The sequence below is a fragment of the Filicampus tigris genome, chromosome 11, assembly GCF_054856515.1.
Source record: "Filicampus tigris isolate MCC_2025a chromosome 11, RoL_Ftig_1.0, whole genome shotgun sequence".
In the NCBI taxonomy this organism is placed as follows: Eukaryota; Metazoa; Chordata; class Actinopteri; order Syngnathiformes; family Syngnathidae; genus Filicampus; species Filicampus tigris.
In genome coordinates this window covers 7,041,420-7,059,238 of record NC_141227.1, presented here as the reverse complement: position 1 = coordinate 7,059,238, position 17,819 = coordinate 7,041,420, and the positions used below count along the sequence as shown (strand labels likewise).

The 17,819-nt window shown below is 40.1% G+C and overlaps 1 protein-coding gene across 3 annotated transcripts in view; it reads right to left on the bottom strand.

Moving 5' to 3' along the window:
- LOC147139568 (gamma-aminobutyric acid receptor subunit pi) overlaps positions 1-17,819 on the bottom strand; it is a 55,878-nt gene that overhangs the window by 7,608 nt on the left and 30,451 nt on the right. For all 3 annotated transcript variants that reach the window (XM_086045782.1, XM_086045783.1, XM_086045784.1), the window contains 6 exons: positions 14,936-15,048; positions 13,771-13,838; positions 11,381-11,598; positions 6,373-6,455; positions 3,477-3,614; positions 1,416-1,568 (listed from right to left, as the gene is read on the bottom strand). In XM_086045782.1, the coding sequence (XP_085901908.1) occupies positions 1,416-1,568; positions 3,477-3,614; positions 6,373-6,455; positions 11,381-11,598; positions 13,771-13,838; positions 14,936-15,048 (773 nt within the window). The remainder of the gene's footprint in view (positions 1-1,415; positions 1,569-3,476; positions 3,615-6,372; positions 6,456-11,380; positions 11,599-13,770; positions 13,839-14,935; positions 15,049-17,819) is intronic.

Here is a 17,819-nt window from a genome sequence, read left to right as displayed (position 1 = left end):
ATTGGCTGTTAGCTAGCCAATCAGCGCACGGACCATGAACGGGAAGTGACAAATGCGGATAAACAGTGAGCACGCATTTGCTGCCTTAATCTTCGTACAATTACAAGAGCGAGGGTTGACAATGTAAGTATTTAACGATACTGTGTCAAGAACGTGAGCGTTTACTTCGCGTGGGGATTCATCGTGAGCGCAAAATATAGCTGAATGCATTGTTTATGTTTTTATACTCCAACCCCGGCCAACAGCTTTCCGGTTGTCTTTTTCTAACCATCAGGAATAGTGGTTACCGCCGCCGATGGTATGGAGGAGTATTACATCTCATGCATGCGCAGAAGTTACTCTAATGGTCAGCGTCGCTGTCTGTCGTTGCGGTGTATTTCTCCAGCGTGACGTGCCGACAGCTGGTCCGACGCCACAGGGGGTAAACGTCGGTCACAGTTGGCCAGACGGACAGACAGACGGAAGCGCTTTAAAAGGATGAGGACGAACAGTGTTGGAGGACGATAATTTTTATCATAGACCTATTGGTCTATCTAGGCCTTAAAAATGAGCACATCCTCATTATTGCACCAGGGCAGTGGTCTAGTTCAGTGTGTTTATCAATTTGCTAACCCAAACCCTAAGCCTCACTGGGAGTTCCTGCCGCACCCCTGGTGTATACACAAATTTGCTTACAAAAGGTAGACTAGATTTTAGACTCGCTAAAAGGAGGTCTATTGTTCAGCGCAGGTGGGGTAACGTGATTTTGGTATATTTGATCAAAGTGCAGGCAGACAAATTGGAGTGTAGATGGGGGTAACATATGGACATACGATCAGGGTTGCAAGGCGGTCTCTAATTGCCCACGACACAAGCCACGGCTGACTACATCATCCATGAAAGGGAGATCTTGCAGTTTACCTTCCAATGTCACGCATGAACCCCGGTGAGTCTATTTGTCTCTACTATGTCAAGCACAGCGTACTCGGGTGTACTGCACTCCGACCGCCCTGATTTTAATGCAAATGATGGATGCCGCCCCGATTGGCCGAGAAAAGGCTTGTTCAATCCCACAATTGTGCCAACGCCCCATTGCGCCCAGTTCTCCCTGTGCAAAGTCTAGCAAAATACCAAAAGAATGAAAAGTCCACCCATGCACACAGTAAGACCGTGCTTTGTGCTCGATTTGCGCGGGGAATGAAAACAGGGCTCTTAGTTTTATGTAATTGCTAAATGTTTGTTTGCATTTTGTAAAATCCAATGTGTTGTTCATGTGACACTGTACATAATTCTAAGACATGGTTACATGCTTCTATGTTTATAATTGAAAAACGGTGTACTTTCCTGGTTTTCCATTGTTATGCATAATATAATATATGCACAGCAACTCATGTTTTTATACACTGAACGCTTCATTACTTCTGACTGGTACATACCTATACAAATTCGTGCTGGAACAGATGACAAGGAAATCCAGAAGGAGACCCAAGAGAGGACCACTAACAGGCTTGATGGGACATATGTCTCCAGAATGAAGTACAGGATGCTCCTCTTCAACTCAAAGTGGAATACCAGCTTGGGGTAATGACCTTTCAGACAAAAGGCGGCGAGCATGTAAATCTCCTTAACAAATACATTTACAACATTTTATTTTACAAAATAAAGACAGCACACAATAGAATAAGACACCCTGTGCTGCGTGCAACAAAGCAATCTCCGAAGATAACTGAGCCTCCTCCATGCTTTACAGTTGGCACAGTGTTCTTTTATTTATATGCACCGCAAAGACGAAATTGTTGCTATAATTTGGTTAAAGAAAGACAGTAATGTCACAAAAATTCATTTCCCAAAATAAACACTGACAAGCCACAAAGCTTCTAGGAGAATGCCCTTTGTGCAGATGAGACCAAACTATGTTTTTGGCAAGTCAGATAAGCTCCAAGTTGTTGTATGCCAAATAGATGTATTAAACAAAAGAACACTACATTAGTTTATTGTGGGGGTTATGTTCCAGACCCTCTTGTGATAGATGAAAATCCATGAAGTAGCGGCCATGAATTAATTTTATTCTTCATACAGAATATGATGAGGTGCAACTATTACTTTGTCCACTTGGGGTGGCCATTCTCACCTTCTATCAGAGGTGGGCATTCTGTCCCAGTGACAGTCCGGCCCATTTTGTGGAGGGGCGGACGGAGGATAAGAAGTCTTTTAAAAAGGACGTGACTAAGCAAGGGCAGAAGTGGGTTTTCATCCATCCCTCTATTCGTCCCTAACCGGATCAAGAACCGGCTGACATGTTGTGTTGGGTTCTTTTAAAAAGAAAGACCACTGTTCTCTTCAGCAATACCACGGCGCAGCCATGACTACAGCCTGCACAAAATTCAGTGCTCTTTTTCATGTATGTTCCCTCCATACAGTCTGCCCTCTAGTGTTCACTGACGAGGAAAAAGATGGATAGCAATTTTGTTTTGTTAACCAAATGTTAACATTGAGTACAAACCGTATCCCTTTGCAGGCAAAGTATATCCTTGTCTGGGACCTCTCGAGAGTGTAAAAATCTATCCAAACCTGACGGGTCATGTTAGAGCCGCTGTACACTGAAAGCTATGACCTGGAAGTGGAAGACGTTCGCTCTTCTCCTAAAATAACATTGCGTTATTTTGCAATACTTATTTTTACTGTGAAATAACGCAATAAATTAAAATGCAAAAGTTTTGCAATAAAACGCAATAGTATTGCGTTATTACACAATATTGAATATTCTTGTGATGTCCGCTGGCTTGCTCCGGTCCGCATTGTCATCATCATCATCATCGGTCTGGTGTTGGCAGCTAAATACTATCTTGGTTAAGCAGTTGTAAACAATGCGATCCACTGGGAGGGTGCCCAGGTCGCAGATGGAGGACGAAGGATGGATGGCAAAAAAGGGTAAAGTGCCCATCTCTGCATTCTACACTGTCATATCTGCGACTTTGAATGTGTGCGGCTTTAAATATGCTGGGCCTGGCCTGTGGAGTGACATGGGAGTTAGCAAATTAAAGTGGCTGGCTGTTAACTAACCATTTGCTTGTTTGAGCATTGAGTGCCTCTGGACGAGCAGCACTTGTGGCCATGCAAAAAGAGCCCAAACTTGTTTCTTGTCAAAATAAAGCCACGCATGCTTTTCATTAGTTAATTCTCAGTAAATTTGCATTTGTATTTTTCTCGTTTTTTAAGTTAATTCGGTGACCATTGTGTACCATTCACTTTGTCCATGACTGTAGCTTTTGAGCTGCTGCCCCTGTTTGGGAATACTGATGACAATAGTAGTCAGTACATTCAGAGACCAAGAGGATTCCATTTTGGACTTTCTCACCCATACGTCATGTATATTGGATTCAACAGGACAACATTAAGTGCCTTACATAAAAAAATAAACGTAAAAGAGATATATAGGGCATAAAATAATAATAACAATACAGTTAGGATCATTAAAGTGTTGCCATTACAATTACCAGTTTCATAGATAGCCTCTGACACAGAGGTGTAGTGGTCCTCAACTGTGTACTGAGCAAGTTGAAGAGTGTCGAGGCCACTGACAGACTCATTTCCTCTGGTCCAGTAGAACATGACATCATTGATGTTGTAACCCCCTATGGAACAAGAGACCGATGAATGTGATTTTTTTTTTTTGCAGGAACATTGCACAAAATGAATTTTACAAGAGGTATGACAGTAGTAATTAATCACTTTCCTTCAACAGAATTCCATCAAATAAGCACACTAGGATATAATCACATTGTAGCATAACCATCCTTTTATTTAACAAAGTGCAATGCACTCTTGGTCAAGTGGAACTGCAGAATCTGCATTCAGCTTTTGTCCTCGTGTGACACAGAAAAGCTGCTATTAATACTACAAGATAGTGTAGACTGGGTGAAGGAGAATGTCACCAAACTAAAATGCAGCACTGCTGAGGACACCTTGGAAAGTGAATTAACTGTGCTCCACCCACGGTTAGGTTATTATAGGATTACAAGATAGAGTTGGCGTAAAGTCCCACTTATAGGACACAAAAGCACCACAAATTTAAAACTTTAAGATAGTTTAAAGAGGATGTATTCCCCTTGTGGGGAATGCAACATTCAAATAATCCTGCTTACATCACAACACCTGAAATGGACAAACTGTAAGAATCTCAACCAAGCTTTGAAAACATTCTAAGTGTTTAATGCATTCTAGCCGCAGTGGAAACAGAATATTCTCACTGTAATAAAGCTAACACAGTTCGACTAAAAAAAAAAAAAAAAAAAAGTCAGATATGAATTGTTAACAGAAATACATTCGTCATGTAAAACTCTTGCCTCATACAAACCACACTAATCATGCATGCTGCACTGGACCCCAGAGAATCTTGCTAACCCAGATGAAAAAAAAAACATGTAAAATGTATTTGTTCTATAATATCAACTGTAGCAAATGCCTACATTCCCAAACACTGCATAATAATGTGTGTGTGTGTGTGTATATATATATATATATATATATATATATATATATATATATATATATATATATATATATATATATATATATATATATATATATATATATATATATATATATATATATATATATATATATATATATATTTATATATATATATGTTGGTTTTCGGGGTGTAAAACTGCATTATGTCATCCTAAGACTTTACTTATTTGTTTATTTGTTGATGTGGCTCATTGTGCTCATCTCGAAGGAACAAATGTTAAAGCTCATTGGTGTGCTTCCCACATTTTTCACCAGAGGGTGCAGGAGATGAAAAAAAGAACCATTGCAGTAATATTTTTTACTTCACTTTAATTACTTGTCATCTCTCCATTTATTATCTGTTGTATTATTGAGTCCCTAAATAATTAACCAGAGAAGCCCCACATCAGGGCAATAGTTCAACTTGTATTTGTTTTGCCAAGTTAAAGCCCTGACATTACTAAATAGCTATGAATAATTGCTGTAAAATATCTGTGCCGAGGTTCTTCATAACTGAAATGCTGCACAACTCAGGATCGAATGTTTACCCAGTGTAAATTATGGCATATCACAGCTGACATATCTCTTCATACTTTCCTGCCAGAAACCACTAAATATTTTACCACAGCCCAAATTAATGATCAGCACCCACTCATACTGACACCATACTCTGCTGTCTACTGACTTTTTTTTTGTGCATAATTTTAGAATAAATTAATCTTTGACTCCATCTTCACACTGGGAGATATGCAAGCCATAGAGGAGAATGAGGGCGAACAGAAAGTAAAAGAGCCAGAAGATCAAAGAGAAACTTTATGAAAAAGCAAAAGAAAGTGGCGAAAGGTGCAGATTTTTAGCTGGGAATTATTGAGACAGCGGAGGAGTGAGCCATCATCCGATCAACCTCCAGATGTCTATGTGTCTGTTAAGGGGGATTGTAGCTCCTTCACTTTCATTTCCCCCCCCCCATTTTCTTTTCATTTTCACACTGATGGTTTGGTTGGCTTTTGACAGGGACCAGAATGGGCTAAGCCTGCATGGATGACTGTCATTTAAAAGCATGAAATGAAGCAAGCAGATTAGCAATGACAGCAGATCACCGAGGGTGGCAGAAACCGCAGCAGGGACAGTTCGTTGCGAGTCACAATTAGGGCAATTTCAACTGAAATAGAAAGAGTGTTTGAAAATAAATTCCTTGGAGTAATAATTGATGCAAAATTATGTTGGAAGTCACACATAGATAACGTCAAAAATAAAATATAAAACAATCATCGGGATCCTGTGCAAAACCAGTGATGTCCTGAATAAGAAGTCATTATGCACATTATATTGTTCATTATTAGTACCATGCCTGACCTCTTGTGTGGAAATATGGGGAAACGCCTATAAAACCAATACTCTGCCTGTTTTCAAACTACAAAAGAAATTAGAATTATTAATCGATCAAAATATACCGAACCAACAAATCCATTATTTATCAAATTAAAATTAAACACTATGAAATTCTATGACTTTTTTAATCCATTATTTATCAAATTAAACACTATGAAATTATAGGAGCTGGTTGAGTTTAAAATAGCACAAATAATGTACAATCATTAAGAGTCGCTATGACTTAAAACCTGGTGCACACGAGGCGCCATCGGCGCTTATCGCCATCCGCGCTCGCACCAAGTATCAAAAATGTTTGATAATTTTGGCCCTCGGGCGCCATCGGCTCTAATGTGTGTGGGGCACTGGAGCCAACCGCACCTGGTTATTATCCACGGTGCATGCTCTCTTTATAGCCCAAATATGGCGGTGCCGTGTTAGTATATTTCAGGGGCTCTGCTGCAGGATAAATAATTGATCTTGGCACAGAGAGAAAGAGAAGGTTCTTACAGCTTTCCAGTTGTAGTGTGCAGGTCTGCTTGTCCATTGGGTACTTGGTCAAATCCATGTTACAGGCCACAGTGGTGGTAATTCTGTGGGACATGAATGTAGCAGTTAATTAAAAAACTCCAGACGTCAACTTTGATTGGCTTTTCAATAAATCTAGACATTTAAAAAGAAAGACATGATTCTAGACTTTGTGGAGACAGTTATTGAGGGCTGTCATAATAGTCTTTTGGATCTGTCCTGCTCTGCTTTTTTTCCCTTTTTGTTTGCCGTCTCCTTGGAGAGTGTTAGTGGGCGGAGTCTCCTGTGTTTGATGATGTCATTAAATTACGCATGTGTGTTTTTCTGCTTTGGCCACCGTGCCACAATTTGTGGTTTTGCAAACACAACAATAGCAAGCTGATGCCAAACACTTATGACATGAAAATGTGACGAAAAAGTGATGCAAGATATAGTATTTTTTTAAGTGCATTGGTATAATTATTTTTATATTAATGCATACACACTGTATAGAATATAGCAAGAATTAGTCTGTTGCAAGGAGGTAGCAAGTCTGAGCTGGTACACACTGGTAGAGTAAATTTTAAAACGTCTCCATACCCCTGTTCAACTGCCAAGTTTTTGTGATATGATGACACAAAGATAAAACCTTTCAAAACGTTTTTCCACCATTAATGTGCAACATGAGGGCATGACCCTTATCAGCACACCCAAAAGACTGATTGCCATGGCAACAATCTCACTTGAAGAACAGAAGGAGTTGAGACCTTTTAAATGCTTGTTTGTTGTAATGTGTGTGCCATTGTGCCTGCTTTTGCTGTCACCTTCACATCTGTTGTAACTACCAACCTCCGCCATTGGGCTTAGTAAAGTTTTCATCTTTTTTTGTGCTTGTGCCACAAGCACATCCACACCCACAACACTGTGCAGTTGGTGTCATTGTATGCCAACTCTGGGCATCCCCAATTCAAGATAAACGATGGTTCCACTCCAAGGGACAAAAATGTTATCTTTGTTTTACGGTGCTGATGCTGAACTGAAGCCAAGCCTGCAGCCTCTTGTGTGCCTCCAACTGCCTCAAAGCCTTCAATTCTCAGCATCAGGACTCAGTACCCAGGAGTTGATGCATTCATTAATTTGGAGTTGAGACATTCATCACGAGCAACGATAGCAAAGCAAAGATAGAGTGGTGACACGAGGTTGATTTTGACTAATGTTCAATCATCCATCAGTCCATCCATCCATTCTCTGCATTTTATCTGAGGTCCGGTCGCGAGGGCAGCAGCTTGAGCAGGGAAGCCCGGACTTTCCTCTCACCAGCCACTTCGTCCAGCTCCTCCTGGGGGATTCTGAGGCGTTCCCTAGTCAGCTGGGAGACATAGTCCTTCCGGCATGTCCTGGGTTGCCCCCGGGTCCTCCTCCCACTGTGATGTGCTTGGAACACCTCATAAGGGAGGCAATCATGATTCAATTTAATGAGATGCCTGAGCCACTTTATCTGGCTCCTCTCAACTCTGAGCCCCTCCAGGATGAGCGAGTTTCTCATCTTATCGCTAAGGGAGAGCCTGGACAGCCTATGCAGGAAATTCATTTCACCCACTTGCATCTGGGATCTGGGATCGTTATTTTGATCACGAACCACAGCTCATGACCATAGGTGAAGGTAGGAAAGTAGATCGACTGGTAAATTGAAAGTTTCGCCTTTTGGCTCAGTTCCTTTTTCTCCACAACAGAAGGATACAAAGTCCACATCAATGCCGACACTGCACCGATCTGCCTTTTCAATCTCCCACTTTATTCTTACCTCACTCGTGAACAACACACCAAGATACTTGAACTCCCCCACTTGGGGCAGGATTACCATTTCCACCCTGGAGAGGGCAGTCCACCCTTTTCTGATTGAGTACCATGGTCTCAGATTTGAAGGGGCTGATTCTCATTGCAATTCGGCTGCGGATCCAACTTACCGCTGGCAATGCGGACCTGACATCGATCGTACAGGGACTGAATAGTCCGTACTAGGACGTCCGGTACCTCCTACAACCCAAGATCCCTTGGATTACACGGTTTAACGCCTTCTCTAAGTCCACAAAACACCTGTGCACCACAAAGCTGTGTTCCGCTTGGCCAGCCGGTACCCATCAGCTGCCTCTGGAGTCCCACATGTCGAAAAGGCCCTATAGGATTTCATCTTCGGCTTGACGGCATCCTTCAACTGCTGGTGTCCATCAACAGGTTACGGGGTTGTCTCCACGACAGGCACTGACCACCTACAATGGAGCCACATGGGCCACTCTAACCCGGGACGTGGGCGAAGTTCTGTAGGAGGTGGAAGGTAAGATGTTCCCAGCAGACCCTCACAACACCGGCATATTCCCCCACCATCAAAGTCAACACACCACCTTGTGGTGACCACTTGACAACTCCGTCCTTCTCTTCATCCAAGTGTCCAAGACGTGTGACTGCAGGTATGATGACACGACCACAAAGTCGATCATTGAATTGCGGCCTGGAGTGTCCTGGTGCGAAGTACACACATTATGAACATCTATGATGAGCACAGAAAACCAATAACAGAACACCACTGTGGCTCTGGCACTCCTATAACTGGGGATGTGTCTGTGTTCAGAATTAACCAATCACATTCAAACTCATGTTAGATGGGACTCATCACACACCTGCCATCATTTAACATGGCTCTGATTAACACTGAATGATGAACAGTATTAAAGTAGGTTCCTATTGAAATGTTTGTAGTCATATGAAACACAGTGACGAAAATCCTCTAGTAGAGAAAAACAGGCACAACAGGGAAATCATGTACTTTGAAGGGAGGCTGCATTAAACATAGTGTAAAATGAACTGCAAACTTTTTGGCAAGTTGTTTGACTTTCAGTTTAGTCCCTTTTTTAGGCAGGGGCTTCCACAGCGACTTAATCGCATGATACATCATGTTTGGTACTCCGGTTTCCTCCCACATTCCAAAAACATGCATGGTAAGTTGATTGGACTCTCTAAATTGCCCCTAGGTGTGATTGTGAGTGCGGACGTTTGTCTTTGTGTGCCCTGCGATTGGCTGGCAACCAATTCAGGGTGTCCCCCGCCTACTGCCCAAAGACTGCTGGCATTGGCTCCAGCACGCCCCGCGACCCTTGTGAGGATAAGCGGTATAGATAATGGATGGATGGATGGACATCATGTTTAGCACAGTTTTTACGCTAGATGTGCTGGATTCCTAACTATTATTGGCTGCGTAGTACCTGGGACAACCATCTCATACTGTATAAAGAAAATCATACAAGAAATCGTACTTTATATGGGAAACTGTGTTATGGTCTGATGAAACCAAGGTTACACATTTCGACCATGAACAAAAGTTATCGTTGGCGCAAACTAGGAATTGAACCAATTTAGTCAAAGCGTCAAACTTTAGCACTCTGCAATGGCAGTCATAGCTTCAGGTTGATTAATCAGCAATCACGTGTTAAGGTAACAACACGGCTGTTTCACTGAAATCAACAGATAGGCAATTTGTGCAGCAAACTACCAGCGGTGCCTCGAGCATGTAACAATGATTTATTGAAGATGAGATTTGTAGCACGGCCACTTTGTTTGCTGTTGTCCGTAATACATACTTCTTTGAGATTCAAAATTTGATCTGTGTTATTGCTTTTTGGATTCCTGTGTTTTGTGTCTACACACCACCATGACGAACCTTCCAACCATGATACATTTAACGTGTTTGGCTGTGATTGGTTAATTCTGAACACAGCCACATCCTAGCAAAAACAGGATATGGACACTTGTGAAATTTTTTTTCTCAATTATTACTTTTACTTAAAATCTCAAAAATATGTTTTTTTTTGGGTTGTTGTACAGTTCACTTTTTAAATGATTCAGCTTAGTTCCATTTTTTCACATCACTAAAATCTGGCATTTAAAGATAAAAATATCCACTGTATGTAATGCTTTGAGCACGCAGGTTAGGCAGGTATGGCCTGAGGTGGTGGAACCACATTTTGATAATATTTCATGCAGCTCTAAATTCATAGCAGGACCGCTTTCCCAAATCAACTATAACCATAATCGTTATTCAAGCCTTATTTTGCGATTTTAATACTGACCCTTTATTGTGAATGAATCCCCCTGACATTGCTCCATTAAATCTCTCCTCTAAACCAATTCACTGTATGTACATCTCAGTGCTTTCTCATGTATTCCCTAAGGCAAAGTACTGAAACATTTACCAAAGCGCTAACACCTCATATTCCTCACCTCATACTGTCTCTTTTCTCAGCCCCAATTCCCTATAGGTAGCCATTCCCCTTCTGACTTTCACAACTCCTAGCCCAACCCTCTATCTCCCATTTAACATCCCTGTCTCGGTGAAGCCCAAGGACATTTAGAGCACACATTGCAAAATAAATAAAAAAATATAAATAAATAAATAATTAAATTGCACACGTTGGCAACACAACGGACTCTCCTCACAGTGGCATGTCATCCATAAAGAGAGACTGAATTGAGTGGGAATACTCAACGCAATTTTACCACAGCAAGATGTTCGTGTTAATTTATTCCCCCTCCGTTAGTTGCAAAGCTGCCATTAACAACAGTGGAGATGTCTCCCGTGTGATATTTTCCCTATTTTACTATACTTTACTGTAGCCATGGAAATAAAAAGTTCTTTTTCTACTGTTTTAGGTCAAGCCCCTAGAATACATGTTGAGTCAATATAATTCAGATCTATATAGTTTCTCTTGTGAAATCTATTGATACAGTACATCAAGGTAGGTTAAAGTATACCGCATACATATGTCAAAACCCTTTATCAATTTTATCTCACTGGACCGTGACATTTATCATTTCAAACCAATATCCAATCCAAGCCATGTTACTTTGTGGGCCTTAGCTAATTTCTTCGCCATTGCCCTGATGCCTTTTCTTTGGTTAGTAAAGCAGAGAACGGAGCCAGCAACCAATAAACGGGGAGTTACATTCATTTTCTGACCTCAGCGCATAAAGGACAGTCCCATTTGGAAAGATGCGGATCAGTCTGTTCTCCACAGTGATGTCATGAAGAAAAGATTTCTTGGAGTCCACAATGAAGGTGTCAGGGACCCAGAGGAGCTCCACAAGCCGCCCGTCAAGGCTCAGGCTCTTGTTGCCTTCAAACACCAAACGCTCGTCCGTCCAGCGCTGCCGGAGGAATATCGTGGCTGTGTAGTCCTACAAGATTGAGGTCCAAAGGTTAGAACAAAACTAATGGACTACTTTACTAGGGATGTCCAAAATATGCTGACAGACAAGCAATGTTTTCGCTAACTGTGACATTCCTGTGTAGTCAGGTTTTTGTTTTTCTCTCACTTTTTGATATTGGTGGCATCAGGTCCCTGAGCTGTTCTATGCCTTAAGCAATTGAAATGCAGCGCATTGCATCAAGTCAGCAACTTAGCTTTTACATTTGAGAGAACACAGCAGGGTCCAGGTATCATGTGTGGTTGAGTGTTTATCAGTACTGCAAGTTTGCTCTTTCGCTAGGTGTTAATGATCTTTGAGCTTCCCACTGTGTTTGTTCATTGCCCATCAAAGGCATGCTGCTAATGTGAGTAAGGAATAGCAAATGTTCAGGTAATTGTTTTACATACATTGGTGAAACGTGATCATTTGCATGGCTTCTGAAGGGCTTGACAGTGGCAGGGCAGCAAATTAGACGGGGTGTGACAGATTGTCGCTTTCACTTTATTATTTGGAGGTTATGATGAGTCAGTTTAAATTGTAAAGGTCAGACCCACAAAGTGGCAACAATTACACAACACAGCATTACCAACATAAATTACATCTGGAAACTCATGATGCATTAGACTATTGATATTTTCCCATTGGATAATTATTTTGGAAAAAAAAAAGAACATTGGTGCTTATGGAAACAAAAGTTAAAAGTAAAAGCATGGATGTATGATTATATATCTGGATGTATATTATATATATGGATATATGATTTCAACCTGTTTTCAATTGGAAATTAGTTGATATAAAACAGAAAGCAGGTGAATTCTCTGTTTATGATGGTATTGACATTTTGAGGTTGTGAATGTAACAATATCACATATAATAAAGTTCTAAAAGAAACACAAATGTAACAATACGTTGTCACATGGCATAAGAAGACACGCTCAAGTACTGTCTTATTGTTTTTTTTTTATTTTATTATTTTATATTTATGGCCTGGAAGTGTTTTTCAGATAAGTATTTGCTTCACTGCATTTGAATAGGTCAGTGCCTTGTATTTGTATCTCACGGGCTCTCCTAATTTGTTAAATTGTAAAAAATATAATCTATTCATCTTAATTTTTCTATGTGTCTGATGTGTGAGTGGTCACAATAAAAGATTGCTCAAAAATCAAAAGTTAATCTTCCACTGAAGTATACAGGGTGACATATGTTGTATACAGATTTGATCATGTTGTTGATTGTGGCCTTGAAGTACTGTTTTTTGCCAATATTGGCTATTCAAAGTTACTGAACATAGGCAGAAATTGAATCATAAAGCATCCCAAACTTGCTCAGTGGTGTGTACTATTCAGGCGATGTAAGAACTGTCAAATTCTTCTGAGACCAAAACATCTGTTTCATCAGATGTGTGGGTGGCTGATCTTGGAGGATTTGCCAAGTCGTGGACTGGCATGGTCTGTGTTTGTGACATTTGTTGGATGTACGGCCAAATTCACAGAATGCATGTTTGAAGGACTTGTAGAAAACAGGAGTTAGAGTAACAGTTACCTTTTGTCCTTGGTGGACATCTGTGCAGTTCTTACAACAAATATGTTATTTTGAAGTTTTTGTTTCTGTGGCACTGTGTTGCACAAACACCAAACAAACAAACAAACAAACAAATAAACAAACAAACAAACAAACAAACAAACAAAAAAATCACATTTGAAATGGCCTTTTCTTGAACGACTCCAGGGCTAAACTGCAAAATCAACATATATCCATAAAGCAATTACCGGTAGTCACAATTAAAGTTTGTTGTACTTCATCACTAAAAATATAACAAAATACCTGTTGTGTTTGTTTTTGTTTTTTCATAAAATCTGTTTTCAAACTTGTTCCTAAACTAAGAACTTTGATGAGGTCACAAGGGCCGGGGATTGAATCCACAACCTGGAGATGACCAGTCTATCACTGAACCATGCCGTCCCAATATACAGATGTGACCAAAAGCAACACCAAAAGAACTTTTGAAAAGAGAAATATTGTTTGGTTGTTGCATATTTGAATTCAAGTCATGAAAAATGGGAGCAATCAAATGTGCTGAGTTTCTCCTTCTTATTGTGGAGACCAGTTCTCCACAAAAAACACACAAAAATACAATCACACACAAAAAAACTGTCTTACCATATTGATCTCTGAAATTGTGTCAATACTAGCAATGTCCAAGCTCATACCAACAGTCACGGGACCATCTAGAAAAATAGAAGAATCAAACAATATATACAATACCCTGGAGGATTGTAGGATTCTAGTTCACGTTAAAGCAGTCATCAGGAGGTTTGTAATGCATTGTGTTGAATAATGAAGTGCCAATCAAGACACATTCAATAAAAAAATAAATTAAAAAAAACAAGCCCTTATAATTAAATGGCACAATCAACTATGGTTTGTTAATAGTTAAATGTGAGTTGTTTTCCCTGTATCACCATCAAAACCAACTTTGAACTTAGTTGTAATTCTTTTATTTCATTTTTCTCAGAAACTTCTATAAGAGCACTTACTAAGCCTCTCACAGTAAAATTAACAGAAGCCGATTACACAAAGGTCAGAATCTAAAGCACCATCAAAAATATTTTGTACAAATGCGGATTAGTAGCAAATATCATTGCTATGCTGATGGTGAAAACATTGTGGCAAATATTCCAATCGTTTCCGCTTGCAAACTGGGGCATACTGTACATTTTTACAGTTTTCGTCCATCTTCACAACGGAGGGTTATTTATTCCATATCTCCGCAATTTAGGAATACTTTCGCCCACTGTGCCCTTGAGGACAATAAGAGAAAAACAGATGCTTTGGTTGCCTACTTGTTTTTTTTTTTTGTTAATTTTTTTTTTACCTTACCACAATTACATTGAAGCACTTGAAATAACCTCATTTCAAGGTTTTGCACTGATACCGTGTACTTGAAAGCTTTATTTAATTCCTTTACTGAAATGACATTGAAATAAATACTGGACATCAACTGTCATGTCATGTCATCTTCCAAACCGCTTATCCTATATAGGGTCGCGGGGAGTTGCTGGAGCCTATCCCAGCCGTCAATGGGCGAAGGCAGACTACACCCCGAACTGGTCGCCAGCCAGTCGCAGGGCACACTGGACATCAACTATTAATTATTATTGCGCCCTAATTATTGTACTTCTTTAATTTAGCAAACTTAAACATTTTGTATGCCAATGCAATGCTTTGACTGTCCACACACCCTTGCACAGAATCGGTATACTGTACAGTATGATCATCCCGCTGTCATAAGATCATTTTGTAGATGTGGATGCAGTTTCCTTACTATCAAAGAAAGGCCTCAGGTACTTGTTATATCCTTTCATCAGCTTTTGAATGGTTGGAGGCAGAATTTCTCCTTCTTTCATTTCTGCATTGAGCATGGAGCTCTCAAGCAACCTGAGGAGGAAAGAAAAAAGGCAAAATAGTGAGAAAATCCACATTTTTCATTGTGCCACACTTGCACATTTACTAGGTAAATTTGCTGTAACCAAGCAAATCTTACAAACACTTGCTGAGGGAGGACATGGCATGAAATGGCGATAAATGGGATTTTCCCCTCCAAAAAACATGAAGCACACATGAAAGGCTTGTTGACTTGTTTTGAATCACTTATTATATTTCATGGTAACCACTCTTCTCCTGTGCGCTTGCATTTTAATTGGTGGCTTTCAAGAAATGTATCTTCTTTTTTTGCTATGAGTGCTATCCATAAAGACGCATTGGAGTGTGGGAAGGCAATTATATGGCTTGTAATTGCCATATGCAGTGATCCCCCCCTACCCCATCTTAAGGTATTCCGTGTGTTTGTGTCCAAATTGGGAAGCGAGAAATGCAGAACATTTTCTTGTGGACAATCAGATCCTTTTGGCACATGCACATGCCATGATGTAAGAGGGAACTTGGAGGAAGAGATAGTAAGCTGTGTGCAGCTCATTCTGCAATTTAGGTCTTCATTAGATTGACATTGCTTACCATTCTATAATGGCAAAATTTGTCACAGCAAAAATATGATGGCACCAGGGTAAAGGTAATGAAAGCCGCACATTAGTTCCCGTCAAGATATTAACATATTATATGGGGGTCCCACATGAGCTTTGTTTCATACAGTCCTCCTCAAATAGTGGGGCAGGCCCCGCTGGGGTGCATGGTGCAATGCCAGTTGGTGTGCGTATGACCCCTAAGAACGTTCTTTTTTCCATACTAGAATAAAATGTAATTACAAATTGAGAGAATAAAAACAATGTCAAAGACAGTTATTCTTTGTTGTAAGTTGATCTATACTTTGTTCTTTTTTTATTTCTTTATTGTTAATAAGGTAAGCAGTGCTACGCAGAGGTGTACTTACAGTTTTATAGATAAAGATACTATTTACTGCATAGTCGCGGCAGAGAGTTGGGGGGGACAAAATACTTCCTCCTTTCTAGTGATGCGTGACAGAAAATAATTGAGAAGCATTGGTTAAATGCAACAAACTACATATACTGGATATAAAGAAGATGGGTATGTTAGTGTAGTTATAAATGCAGTAACTGGAAATTAAATGAAATAGAGAGCAAAGAATATCTCTTTTTTTCTGGACCGAGTCCATGTTACATCCGTGGCACCATGCTAATGATGTTTCATGAGTCTACTGTGAGCAGTAATATAACAATATGTTGAGCCTTGCTGCACAGACCTGGCGGAGTGAGTCAGAATGCTACTGTTAATAGGACTCTATGCAATACAGCATATCAAAGCTTTGGATAAATTGTTAATTAACATCAAATGTGTTTTAACAATGCACTGCCTCTTGATTCTCGGTAAAAGCAATTCGCATATGTTTGATTTGGAAAGTAATATAAAAGATGCAACAAATAACTACAAAAAATCTTGAGAAATTCCATCTCTTGCTTGTCCTACTTGTGAAAGCCCCATGTGGCCGCCAGGTGGAACTGCTGGAGCTGACAAGCTTCCTCACATATGAAAGTGAAGTTCAGCTTCCAGACCACCTGACTGTGTCACAAATAAGTGAAGACAGCTGGTAAGTCGCTCCTAGCACCCTGTTGCTATGCTGCATGAAGTCTCACTCACATGGCTTGCAGCCTGTTGTTTCAGCAGGCAACAGTCTTGGATGCTAAAGTCATGTTAGTGACGGCGGTGACAGCGCTCTGCCTCTGGCCCACTGCATTATCATTCTAGCTCACCCTGTGCGGTTACATTCACAATTACGCTTGCAAAATGCATGAGTGGATTCTTTCCCTTTCTTTTTTTAATTTTTTTTATTTAACCAAACTGCTGTTGTTTTTGCTACGATGTAGTAGATAACATTGGCTCGAGAAATAAAATGAGAATAAGGACAACAAATATCACATGAAGAGAAATACTGTATATCATCAATTATGACTTAAAGTCTGTGCTGAATAATAGATTCCAGATGTTACTGTCAATCTTATAATGATTACCACTTCATACGAATGACGGAGCACTTTATAGTTGATGATCAAGTATAATTTATTATTGTCTGACAATAAAATGTTAGTTTAAAAAATAACATCTGCTTACATTAGGCAGAAATGGCACTTCATATAATGGCAATGTTTTGTTATTTTCAACTAACTAAAAATATGTCTGCGGCATGGTGCATGAGTGGTTAAAATATGTCTTTAAGTGGAACTGAACCATGGTGCAAAAAAGTTTGGGGATTGCTGCCCTACATAACTCCACCAAATCAGCTGATCGCATTGTCCCACATTTTAAAGCCTCTATTTTCATAGAAACACACATGTGCGTTAGGCGTGAAAACTGGCACATCTTTGGTTTTGTGCCAGGACAAGTCTAGTTTACTGTTTTAGGGAATTTGGCAGACCACGCTGCGCCTTTATGTGTGTGCCGGCGGACTGAGGGCATTACGCACCTGGCAATTTAGTGACACAAAGTAGACTAGACATTAGACCAGATAAAAGCAGGTCTAAGTTGTGGCCCAGGTGGTGTAATGCGATTTTGGTGGATCTGGATTGGATTTTGGTGGGCAGTTCTGAGCTCCGCGGATGTGTGTAGTGGATGTCACTGTATTTCATTCTGAATCATTGTAGAAATCAATTATTTGTATGAATTATTTTTATTATCATCTTTAATATATTTCTAAAGCACCCCCTTGACCATGCTGTCATACAAGACACCTGATCTTG